General features: G+C 32.2%; 1 protein-coding gene across 2 annotated transcripts in view; it reads left to right on the top strand.

Moving 5' to 3' along the window:
- LOC113397965 (fibroblast growth factor receptor 3-like) overlaps nucleotides 1-13996 on the top strand; it is a 144725-nt gene that overhangs the window by 119546 nt on the left and 11183 nt on the right. For both annotated transcript variants that reach the window (XM_064216616.1, XM_026636505.2), the window contains exon 9: nucleotides 11381-11447. In XM_064216616.1, coding sequence (XP_064072686.1) covers nucleotides 11381-11447 — 67 coding nt within the window. The remainder of the gene's footprint in view (nucleotides 1-11380; nucleotides 11448-13996) is intronic.

The raw sequence follows: 13996 nt of genomic DNA, 5'->3' as shown, positions 1-13996 counted from the left end.
CATTCATAAAATTATTAATATAAGAATTGTTGCTTAGAAATGTATTAAATTAAACCATTTTGTATCCTCCGTAGAACATTAAAGGAATATAATTGTTTGAATTACCAAATGGACGGCCTTAATGACAAATTCCCAAGCTTTGAGTGATTTTATATGATTAAAATAAGGTTCAAATTATTTGACCAGAATCATTTGTTTCATTCTTTTTTTTCTTTATATTTTTTTATAAAAGTAATTTTTTTTTTATTTTCTTTTTCATTTCGTTGAGTTTTTCATTAAAAACTTATAAAATACCGACTCCAAAAATTAAAGAGAGAATTGTACCATTTTTATTGCGCGTTATTTATAATTTTCTGAGCCCTAGATTTTAGGAAAACATACAAAAATATAGCCCTTAAGAAAACTTACCTCAACGGACAGACAGATATAAAATCCTAAGTATATATATTAGAACGTCCAATGAACACAGATTATAAGTTGAATACATTTTATATAACATGTAAACACCGTCTAAAAAAAGTTAAATATCTTGAATCCCAAACAACAGCAGTAAAGACACAAATGTATGCAAATCAAAGAAACCTACATCTGATCGACAGTTCGAGATAATAAAGACATTCGAATATACATAAATCAGCGAGAGAAATTTCAATCGTAAACCGTAACAGGAAACAGGATCACTGGCTCGGTTGCGTAATCTGTCCACATTGTTTTAACGAATGTTTAACTCCAATAAGAGAGTTACGTAAATATGACTCACGCAGAAAGTGCTCGGACGCACCTAGACACGTAAGGACATAACAGTTTATGCCGAAAACGTGCATTCGGTATCAAAATTTAATTGACTTATATCATTATGTTTCACAGTACACTTACGTAATATGGCTATTAGAAATAGGTAATAAAATTGACTAGAAATGTCGTACTGGGTAAACGACAAACGACACTTTTCCACTTGAGAAGATTTAATGCTTGAAGAAGAAGATATTAAGACACTTTATCCCAAATCTGTAATCGCAAGCATACGGGACAAAAAAGGAACCTCTACTAATATAGGTAAGCTTTCCACCACGCTGAACTACCGTGGTAGGAATTATTTCAACTGATGCAGGCTTCCTTACAACGTCTCTCATCACAGCGTTAACATGTAACATGATAAATAACAAGAGTGACACTTGAGGTATCTCAACTCGGTACTTTCCGGTTTTAAAACCCACATGAGCAATCTCTGGATTTTATCACGTAACCGCGAATTATATTTATATACACTTCAGAGTAAATTGTCGTCGTCCGATAATATTGTCGTATCGGATAATAAGCTCTTGTAAAGTGCCACCGAAGTTGATAGGTAGAGGATAAGAGAACTAATGGTCAAACAAGATCAATTAATGGAAATTATGTAATGGTAATGTTCCAATGACTCGGAAATGATGTTCAGAATTCACGAGTCTTACATAATACAACTATAGAATTCTATTATATGGTAATCGAGGGATGGGAATTCACGAAGTTCTCAGAGTGAAAGTGCGTGTTACGTTATTTTGACTGATATGGTGGAGAGCTGATTTGAATTAAAAAGAATATGCATTGCGCCGGTTTTTATAAATTCGAAATGCATAATATCGTGAGAAATGTTTTCTAATGTGTTGTGTAGTCTTTACATCAGTAAAGAAAATATGTTTATAATATAAATTTATGCCTCTCGGTTCAAATTGTCATTACGGCAATTAACTCACTGTTGGGCTAAGTATCATTTGAAGAGAAGTTTCGGAGCTTATTGTACCACGCTCGCGCTGCTCCAATGCGGATTAGTAAATAGGGGGGATAGATATTCATCCAACACAGGAGATTACTTGAGGACGATTTCCTTTACCAATCGCGGTATGAATAACATACCCAAATAAAGCTGAATTTGCACTTCAGTGGTACTTTTGCCTGGGTTTGGGACCCACAATATTGAGTTAAAATAATGATCTAACGACTGGCTGTCTCGACTCGATACACGATTAAATTTTATTAGGCACATGCAAGTTTAATGCCCTTTATGACCGACATAAGATAATTACTATGAGGATCTTCCTTGCCTGGATCTGATCGCAGGATCTTTGGTTATGATCGATATATTTTATCCGTTAAACCATATTGAATTATTATTTATTTGTTCATACTAAGTCTATAAGAAAGTAAATCACTTGCGCCAGTAGTCTCTTTCACTTCGAAATGACTTCACAGTACACCAGTAGTGATTTAAACTAACTACTTCAAATTCTTCTCGAACGAGTGCTTTGTATTAATATGCACAGACTCCTTCAGATAAGTCTCAATCAATGTAAAGGGAACGATGACTCATTCACGTCCGGTAGCTAATAGAAAGTGTTTTTAAGAGTGACTGAGTTTTACTCGACTGCAACAAATCACGATAATGCATATTACCCTGTCACTGATTTAATTATTCGATATATAAAATTATAGAAACTATAAACGATTATTATTTATCATGAATTATTATTATTATATATATATATTATAAATAATAATAAATTCTGTGTGTGTATTTAAGGCATATATTAAAAAAATTAATAAAATAGTGTTATACAATTTCTAACCTAATGTCAGTCCACAGACTATATATTTTTATTATAGACACATTGAAATTAATTAAAATCAAAATAGTATATTCAAGAACACTTTTACGAAAACATTTGGCACACGGCCAAATAGGTTATCTGATATACTTAGTCATTGAGGTTCTGTAAGAAATATTAGCTAATTTCTCCTAAGACATGTTCGCATGCAAGATCTAAGATATTATGTCCCTTATGCCTATACTGGCTCGCTCACATTTTAACGCAATTTTATTTTCCAAATATTTAGTGGTCACCACTAACCAAAGACATTGGCGCTGTAAGAAAAAATAACCACACACATCACCAATGCGCCACCAACCGTGGGGACCAAGACGTTATGTCCGTTTTGGTATTATTTCACTGGCTTACTCATCCTTGAAATCGGAAAATGACAATACCCACCTACATAGCTACTACCGGCAAACAGCAATACTGAGAGTATTACTGTTTGGCGGTAGGATCTGTGATGAGTGACTTACCCAGACGGGTTTGTCCAAAGCCCTCCAACGAAGCATGTAATGCTCTACCACTAGTGAAATATTTACCAAATTATTAATCTCAACAAACAAAACATTCGTCTTCAAAACATTAGTATGATTACATTAACATATTCAATTAAGAGCTGAGCTGATTCTTCGTTCTTTCACATTTTAAATAACACTTAAACGGTAATTAACTACGGACATTTAACTATTTAAATAGTGAGAGGAATTAATGCGTATGCCAGTTGTGAATTTCCCTTATTAAAAACAAAATTTTGTTTTAAATTTGTAAATTTTGATTGTTTAAATGATTTCTGATTTATAAGTTATTACTTTTTATAGTAGAGGCGTTTGGGCTTAATAAAGTAAAGCCTGTAAATGTACTGCTGGGCTAAAACCTCCTCTCCTTTTAAGGAAAATGTTTGGAGTTAATTCTATCATGCTACTCTAATGCGATTTGTTGGATACATAATGCTTCTACGCCGAGCACGAGATAAATTATTATAATAAAAATTTCATAGGTGCTCATCTGGGTTTGAATCTACAATCTTCGGTTAATTTGTACGCGGTCTAACCAATGCGCCATTTCAGCTTGTGCTTTATATTAAATTATATATGATTAGACGCAATTTATAATTAGCTTAAGTATTTAATCCATTATTCATATCAGGATAATGATTTCCATAAGAGTAACCGTAAAGCCTTCGTCAGTCTGAGATAATCTTGTTAGAATGTATTCGAAAATGTCTACAATCAATAAATTCAAAATAGAAAAAAAAGCCCTTTAAAGTTACTCTAAGCTATTTATTGAGACTATTCCAATGAGCACCAATAAGCTATAATTACTTTAATTTTTGAGGAGTCAGGTATCCTGATAATTCCAGCTGATGCTGCAGCAACAGTTCAGCGTTACCGCTCCCATAACTATTGTAACATCATCGAAGATATGATAGTCAATTTTGAAAACCAGTAAGAGTTGCTTGCATCCTTTTAACTAGAGCTAATGATCACTCTCAATCAAGTCACAAATCAAATAAAAAAATTAAAAATATCGGCTCATCCGTTTCGGAACTACGATGCTACAAACAGACACACAAATACACACGTTAAACCTATAACACCTCTTTTTGTATCGGTGTTTAAAAACATCGAGATTCATCAACTCAATTTAAGAATCACAATCAGGTTAATAACTTACAATTTCCTCCTCTAACAAAAGTTACATAAATCCACGTTTCCTTAATGAATAATATAATTATTAATTAACGCAACTTTTGTATTAAAATCTTCATTATATAACAAAACCATTAAATATTACGTTCACTTAATGTTACCCCGCTGCGCTGGTTTTGCGGCCGTCAATAAAAACGCAAAATAAATTTTGTTTTAATGTCATGTAGCATGTAAAAATGATAATTACATTTGATAATTACATCTGTATGAGAATACACATGAGCGAAAAAAAAGCAACCAGAAGAAATGGTAGGGACTAAAAGTCTTTATAACCTATTCTAGTCGTAGAAGGAATAAAGATAAACAAACTTTAAACTTACGTTACGATCGTTGCTATTGTATTAGATATTATATATGGCGGCGAATTGCTAGCGCCATCTTTTAAATTACGAGGAAACAAAATTTCACAGCTATTCGGTCTGCTGAAGCGTCGTTTCGATGGTTGGCGGGAATGTTGAACGCCGCCATTATTGTGGAGTAGTCCATTGCAAGCGCTACCACGTCTGCGACGAATCACCTTTGTTCCTCATAATTTTTATATTGTTTTATTGTAATTTCTTAAGAAAAGAATAAACATAATGGCTTATCCTAATAGAGATGGAGATTTTCCTTTATATATATAACGAACAGTTCTTGATTAATATATCTTTATTTATAATACAACAATATTCCCCTTAACGACTTATGTCCACTTTAATTTTACTTCCAAAGTTCCGATAACAGCCGTCGTCGACATTTTTTATGCAAATCCATTATGAATATCATAGATTAACCTCTCGACCAATGATATCACGTCAATTTGATGTCAAATGTTGTTTATTGGTCGGAATAGATTACAGATAATATCTACTATTTTATAGCACATTTTTTTTTGTCTTAGGATATAACATTGTTAACATTGTTTCAATATAATCGAAATTATTATATTTCGTTGAGTTTTATAGAAACACAAATTTGAAAATAACTTAAACCCAAAGGTATGTATCAAAAAGACTGAATATGAATTTGGATAAGAAAAACGTTGATTAATAATCAGCAATATAAAATATTAATACAATCATATTATCCTGATAGTACCTACATATATATCTTTATATATTTTGTACTTCCATCATTTACTTGATGATAGGGCTTTGTGCAATACCATCTGAGTAAGTATCACCCACTCATCACGGCCAAACAGCAATACTTCTTTTTTTTGTGTTCTGGATTGAATAGTGAGGACGCCAATGGCCCAAGGGAAGGCCCAAGGGAATATCTCAATTCCCAGTGTTGGTGGCACATTGGTATAATCTAAGGAACAGTTATTATTTCTCTTATAGTGTCCATGTCTATGGGCGGTGGTGACCACTTACCATCAGGTAGCCCATTTACCCTTCCGCCTTCATGTATGTAATACATAAAAATAAAATAAATGGTACTGTTTCTTTCAACTGCCTTAAGAATAGAAGGTCCTTCGCAAGGGGTACTTATAACTTTTTTCTTATACATATTCGCTATAAATGTGTACACAACTAATGTAAACTCAAACTGGAATACTTAGCTTCGTCTACTCTTAGACATTTTACATTAAAAACGATTTATGTGCTCTTTAAACAATATTTAGCAAATCATTACGAAACAGTAACGCCATCTATGAGCCCTTTAGTGTGGGATCGAGGTCAGATCGCAAGATACGTGCCAAGTGCTGCGCAGACGCACCGTGTCCGAGAATGCCAGTGCGATAGGTTGCACTGTCGCTTGTGGTACAAAATATAAGATGATTACTAAAAAAATAAACCAGGAATAATAAATAAATAATCTTGTTTAAAATTGAAATGGACTCGAAACACGTGCAGGTTCAGGTATACTCTACTCTTATATAGTCGACTAAAATATGAGCGTTTTTTTTAAGTAAGTAGCTATACTTTAAGAGTTCCCTTTTCCGGCCTTTGTACATAAATTAGCAAAAATGTTATGTCTTCGCGAATTTATATATAAATCAGTTGAGCGATTTTTCCTCCTTTGTTTGTAAATCGATTTTCTATTCCCTTTTTTGATAGCATTGACGAGCCATAGTGTTAAAAATAAGAACAAGAGTGAAAAAAATAATCAAAACAAATTCATCTCTGTTTTCGTAAAATTTTCGACGATCAATATGTTCGAATTTCAACCACGGAGCGGACACTGGATTTTTTTAAATAAACATCAAATAAATATTATTTACATTAAAACTTAATTAAATGTAATTGGATTATAAATGGTCACTGTACAAATCATGATCGCTTGGAATGATAACTAGAATGCTAGCTGCATTTTCCCCCTCAATTGCAATTCCGATCCTCTGGGCATAATATGAACCACACTATTTATAATTGATACGCATTTACAAAAAATATTCAGATACGTCGAATATTTTATATTTGTGTGTGTAGACGTAATATGATAGTTTGGTTGTGTCAGACAACAATTATTTACAAATACAAAAAAATACTACATGTTTATTGGCGTTTTTATTGGCATTGAATCTACGTTATATATAATACTAGCTACTCGTCCCAGCTTCACGTGGATACAATACATACAACTTTTAGACTGCAGACTAAAACATAAAAAGAAAAGTAATTTTTTTTCCTACTTGGAAAGTGGAAATTATCGGCTTTTCTCTGGTATAATATGCAGGTATTACACATATAAACCTCACGTATCACTTCATTTATTGATATAAACCACATTAAAACTTTGTTTTATACTATGCAGAGAAAGATCGCGTAGGTTTTTTTTAAATATCGATACATCTAAAATCTTCTAACTTGAATTCGTCTAAACGAATTGTACAGAGTAAAGTCAAAGGGCAAGTGAATGGGACAGATCTAGATATATCCCATTTGGTAATTTCGCGTATTCAGTCGGCAAAACAGGCGGCAACAATATCACTGCTCACTGCGATCTGACTCATCATTACCTTACGAAAGTAGGTTACGCGTTTAGGTAATTTGTATTGGTGTAGGAATTATAATCTAATCATCTCACGCGAGTACGGAGTGAATGATTAAATACGAAATGAGTCCGTGAGTGAATTCTGTAAGCAGGAAAACCTGAAAGGAAATGTTCCATTATGGTGTGGACTTGAATGTGTAGTGATGAATGTTATATTATATATAATGTATCACAATGATTATTTTAGTTATATATGTGGGTAGAATTAACAGCCTGTAATTGTCTCAGTGCTGGGCTGAGACCTCTTCTGGCTTTTGAGGAGACTGTTGAGTGCTGGAGTAGCAGCACGTTGTATCAATGCGGATAGGTAGATACAAATGTAGCAGAATATTTCGTTGAAATTAGAGACATGCAGGCTTCCTCACAATGATTTCCTTCGCCGTAAAGCACGAGATGAATTATAAACACAAATTAAGCTCTTAAAAATTCAGCAAGGATTGCCTGGGTTTGAATCCGCAATCATCGGTTAAATTGTACTCGTTCTAACCTCTGAACCATCTCGGCTCTGTCATGTTTTTTTACTCATTACATATTCAACCGCCAAACAGAAATACTTAGGATTAATGTGTTTTGATTTGGAGGATAAGTAAGAGAGACTACTGGTACAAGGATCGTGGCAACTTATAGCCCAAAGTTTGAAGAGTATTTGACTGTAAGGAATTGACATGTTTCTTAATGTGACAATTCCTATGGGCGGTGTGATCACTGTCTATCAGGTGACGGATTCTCCAGCCTAACTTTTTAAAATATAAAATAAATAAATAAGAAAATAAAATAGATTGGATTTAATCTTCTTAGTAAATATATACGTCAGAAAGCAGCAACTGAACGAATAATTAAAGGTAGGGATTAATAGAAGAGAACTCACTGCATCGACAAAAATACTCGTATATGAATAATTAAGTGCCAACAAAATGATTTTGACGTTTATACGACGGCCTTATATAAAAAAATATACCGCTGAAAATAATCACAAAATAAGCTCGCGAAAACTCAGTAACGCACGCCCGACTTTACGCGCTATCTTTGTTTTACCTGCTTATCCACTAGGCCATCTCAGTTCCCATATACAGAATATTCCAGAATTCGTTCGACATCTTACATAACCATCGGTGATGTTTTTATATCAGTTAAAGTAAACCCAGATAAAGTTCGACTATATTATTTTGTTAAAATGTTGGCAGAATGTAAAAATAATAGAATTTACGAAATTACACAGTAACAAGATTATTATAAATCATAACAGTTAGATCTCTTTTTTCCAGGGCCGGACCGTGAGTTTAGGGGGCCCTGGCCTAATTACTACTTAGGGGCCCACCTAGATGTACACCTATATACACACCTGAAAGTAGACTTGAATTAAATGAATTTAATGAGATCGAATAATTGCAAGATTATCAGGTCTGCAAACCATACGATCTGTTTAATTTAATAAAATTAGGTAATTCTTAAAGCTGGGCCCTAGATCCACGGGGCCCCTTGATCCACGGGACCCTGGGCTGAAGCCCATAAAGCCATATGGTAGATCCGACCCTGCTTCTCCCTATTTAGATTTCTGTAAGTGTTATGCACACACAAATTAAATAACATACACGTAAATACACAATACTGTAACTTATAGTGTACGTTATATTTTAAATAATATTTACTTTAATACAATAAATGAATCTAGCAACGTGCACTTTACTTTACTAAATAGATTGCTACTTTTTTCACAACCTTTACAATCCCAGTGTTTTACAGACTAAACTTTTAATTTATTTAAGGAACTATTTTAAATATATTTGCTCGAATAATTTATATGAAACTCATGTGGAACTGTTGATAATAGAAAATAAATCTTAGTGAAAACAAATAGAATTATCAAAGTTTAAAATTAGGAAGTCTAAAATACTTCTGAAGACATCGACAGTAAGTCTTACGAACAACATATCCCAATGAGTAACAGCAACTTTAAGACCATGTAATAATAACTAATTATATCTCCTATTCACTAGTTTCATTGGTAAACTTATATTACCAATGTACAACACAACGCAGTTCTAATTCTAACATCTAAATTTAAATCGTTATTTTAAAACATGTGATGATATTGAATAAGCTTGTAAGTTAAAACGACCACGTCTTTCCCTTGGATCATCTCCTTACTAATGAAATAAAAAAAAATGTTCAAATGTGCTCATTCATAAAAGAACATTTTAATTGTTGATTCAAAGAAAGAACGAACAAGACATTCTATAATTACTTTGTTCCACCCATTTACATTTGAAAATTGAATCAGACAATTCGTTTGTTGATAAATGATTAGCAATATATTATGGTACGGATCGTAACTTTCAGTGCTATAAAGAAATTATTATGTTGAAGTCTAATAGCTTCTGAGGTTAAATTACAAGGAAAAGTACCTGTCTAATGCAATAAGTCAGATTCAGGAAGGATTGGATATCTCATGCTTATGTTAACGTCGACTTTAGAAATCATAACTTAAATATACCCTCCGAAAATCCAAATAGACTCTAAATCTTCATACAGTAAAGTCTAAAATCACTCAGCAAATTGCTCATCAATTGCAAAACCAAGTTCTCTGAAACAAGATGATTTACGTTTTGCGAATTAATTTAAACCATATATAAATGTAACAAGGCTTAAAATTGTTTGGAGATTATAATAACGTCAGCTGTGATTGGTTTATGCGTGTGAACGGACGGTGGGTAAATTATTACGTAAAAGTTACGTCACATAGGCCGCGCAAGATGACCTATGACATGTGTATAGGGATGGGACGAACAACAATATAGAATAACTAATATCGAAAACTATTAAATTACTTTAACTAAAGCGATCACTTTAATTACTTCACCTTTGATATTGAGATAATATATTTTAACTTGTTATAGTAGCTTGAAGGAATTCGTTAATTAAGGTACCTATACTCTATTCCAACCTTAAGAGGAGAAAAGCCAGCAATTCGACGCGATGTTATTGGTCGAAAGCTAATCTATGATATTCACTATGCAATTTGCGAATGATATTCGCTATGAAATTTGCGAAAAAATTAGGTCTTGAACGTCGACGAAACTGTTATCTGAATTTTGGAAGTAAAATTAAAGTGGAAATAAATAGTTAAGTGTAATAGTGTTGTATTATAAATAAATATATATGAATCATTAATTCCTAGTAGTGCACAGTGAGTTATTAGTAAATTGAATGAAACGTGAATCTAAGGTTTGTTTATGTTTTTTCCTATTTCCATTGGAATAGAACTTCAACAATTTTAAATTATAGCCTATACTTTAAAATTGTTGAAGTTATTAGAATTGTATGAAATGCCCGTTGAAGTAACAGTAATATAACGAACTTACTAAATCATTTTGATAAATACATTTTAGTAATATTTTAAACTAATTTATGTACAATTATCGCCCTACGCTGTTGTATGTGAGAGTGTTGGCGTAACTAGTTTACCCTTTCATTGCCGATATTATCGACGGTATGTTTTAACCAAGAGCCACCAAATATTTTCGATATTATTTTATCGACACGACGCCTTCACATCTCTAAACCAGCAGTTGCGTGTGATACTGGCTAGTGACGGGATGCCCTCAATGTAGCAACTATTCTAATCCCTTCGCGCTATAATTTTTTTTACATTAAGTAATAAACTACCACTTGTAATTTATACTAGAATTATTATACATATGCTATGTTTAGATTTTATTTTATTTATTTTATCTTAATTGAGTTCTCATTAGGTATTCTGCAACGTTAAATATATTATTTTTTAATTAAATATGTATTACTGAATTAAGTTCGCAAATTATATGCTAAGTCTCATTTTATTGTGTTGAACTAAATGAAACAGAAGTTAAGATAAAATGAAAGATTTATTTTCTTAATTTATTTCTGTTCCATTATATTCTCAAAAGTATTATTAGTAACAATAAGAAACTAAGTACAAAAAGACTCTTAAAACTTCATCGAGAACTCTATCGAATGTTATCTTAATTAATTAAATATAAAAATAAATATTTTTATAACAAAAGTATCTTTTATCGACAGAAACAGCGAAATACCATGTCGAGGTCAAATGGAGGAAAGTCCGCTCTACGTACACAAAGAATTTGAGGTAACTTTTATATATTATATAATATATATTCTTTGTCATTATTATTTCATCTTTTATATTATTTCTTCTTTTGATTAAATAAAATATTCTTATATATTTATATCAAATATATATTTCGAATCCCTTTATTATACACATTAATAAGTCTATAAAGCTAGCTAATTTAAGGCTTACAGCATTAAGCATTATTGAATTTTACGCTCTAATAGCTTAATAAAAGAAAATACTATTCTAGGTTTATACATGTTAAATTGGTGTTATATAGATTTATTTATATGTATAAATTTATTAAAAAACTGAAAATTTGTTAGCACTATTGTGAATTAAACTGTTTCTAAATGGACTTTCTATTTAGAAATAAAATACAAAACTATATACATAAATAATTTAATAATTAGATCATCCTTATTATATCGAAAAGTACGGTTATAGCTTCTGACAGATCATAAGAAAACGATCAACTTTCGCCGGCCTGAAAAAAACTATTCCGGCGGTTCGGTGTTAGTACAAATTTTATATTATAAATATAACAATATAAACATATATTCTGTATAAAAAAACGACACGTTAAGTATTACCGCATAAACTGTGGTTAAATATATTCGTTAATATATTTCTCTTTATATCATAACAATATGATTGAAGAGAGCTTCAATCATATTGTTTAATTTGAACGATGTATTTTTTAGTCATCTGTATTCATATTGATGGGACTGAATACGGAACGCCGCAGTGTATAGAGTGCCTAACAATGTGCTTCCTTTTACAATAAATTATCAATCGATACATTTAAAAACAAATTCAAGGCGCATTATGAGCGGCTGTGGCGTGTGGTTTTTATTAACTTTTATATTATATTAAATCTGTATTTATATACATGCATATCTAAGTATATGTATATATCGTGTCCAAAGATTATCTAGTAGAGATCGCTCTGTTAGCGATAAAACCGCCTTTTCAACTAGCCGCTATTTTTGGAACGAAGTTCTCTTACGTTGCTTACAGTAGAGTCAACAGGCTGAAATCGTCACGGAAGGAAAATGCGTTACGCCCCCTCCAATCACCAGCGACCATTTCCTCTCTTTCTTTTTATCTCTCTCTCTTTCTATTGTGTACGGTTTTATATAATATTATTTGAATTTATTTTATGATATTATTTTAATTATTTTAGTTTAAAAAAAAGGTCAATAGCTGGTTATTTATTTAATTGTCTCTGTTATTTAATACGTTTAATTAATGTACAGGGAAACCATCTTCGTTCTAATCGGGTGTCCCACGGCCCTTTTGTGTTTTATATTGTATGTTCCCTTTACTCTTTTGTACATCTATAATACATTTTCTATTATATTCTAATATATTTCCCAATCAACTACATAGCGGAGTCTTCGTAATCAGGACGCCAATGATCCGAAAAACCCTTCACTGAGTAAGGTATTAAAAAATAATTGAAAAATTTGGTAAACAATTCAAACATTTTTTAACCCTACTTCAGTTCGTAAATCGATAATTTAAAACAAACTGCGTTAGGAATTACTTATTTTGTAAGTGGAAGTGAGTAGAAGAGAAGAGGGGATGTATATATTAATTATATGATTATGATGTCGTCCTGACCGATTTCCGTATCGGTGGCCAATCTCCTGGGAGACCAGCCAAATACAGGTGCACTCTCCACGGAATAGAGACATAATTCGATGGAACATATCCAACACTACCGGAAAAAGTTCGAGCGCAGGAAAAACAGCTTCACGTGCTTTCCCAGGCACGGAGGGAACACATTTCTAAATGCCACAATAATAATCATTTTTATCGGCCCGATATGGGTTTTGAACCCAGAACCTTGGGATATGTGGCCTTATTAGAAAAACGAGGCAGTCAAATAACCATATACATACTATAGTAAGTAATATTCTAAAACTTAAAAGGGCTCACCGCCTTGTTCTTACACAAGTGTAAGCTAGACGAATTTTCAACTTTGAATTTACATTTCTTCATTTGAGGTTTCATAGTATTCATTAATGTAGTAGCAAATTGCTTTTGTATTTATTTCCTTTTGGGGTGAACAAAAATATACCGTATATATATATTTTTATCCTCTGAAATGTTCGTGAATCGACAGGAAATTACAAAAAGGAATGTTCAATGTCCTTATAAAGAAAGTCATAACTGAGCTATTTTCAGATATCTCATTATCATTTTTATTATATTGGATAAGTTTTCTTTCAATTTAGTGTATATAGGAAACTATAGATGGGAAAACAGTCGAAATTACTGTTAAAATATTGTATATTATATCACGTTAATATATTTGAATTTAAAGCGTGTGAAACTGCGCAGCGTAACTTTTTATATAACAATGTTTTGATATACTAAAGCCTTCTCCGAAACGCACTGTATCGTCTGGTTAAGTTTTGTATTTATTAGTAGTTCTTTTCAGGTAGACATTACAAGAAAAAACCTTTTCCTTTTTTCTTTTAAGCATTCCAATAAAACATATCCTCATTTACATATGTAGAGTCGCCAACTGTCCTGTTTTCCCAGGAGAGTTGACC

Source organism: Vanessa tameamea, chromosome 13, assembly GCF_037043105.1.
Source record: "Vanessa tameamea isolate UH-Manoa-2023 chromosome 13, ilVanTame1 primary haplotype, whole genome shotgun sequence".
NCBI classification, from domain to species: Eukaryota; Metazoa; Arthropoda; class Insecta; order Lepidoptera; family Nymphalidae; genus Vanessa; species Vanessa tameamea.
The sequence above is the reverse complement of the archived record's forward strand: the minus strand, read 5'-3'. Positions and strand labels throughout refer to the sequence as shown.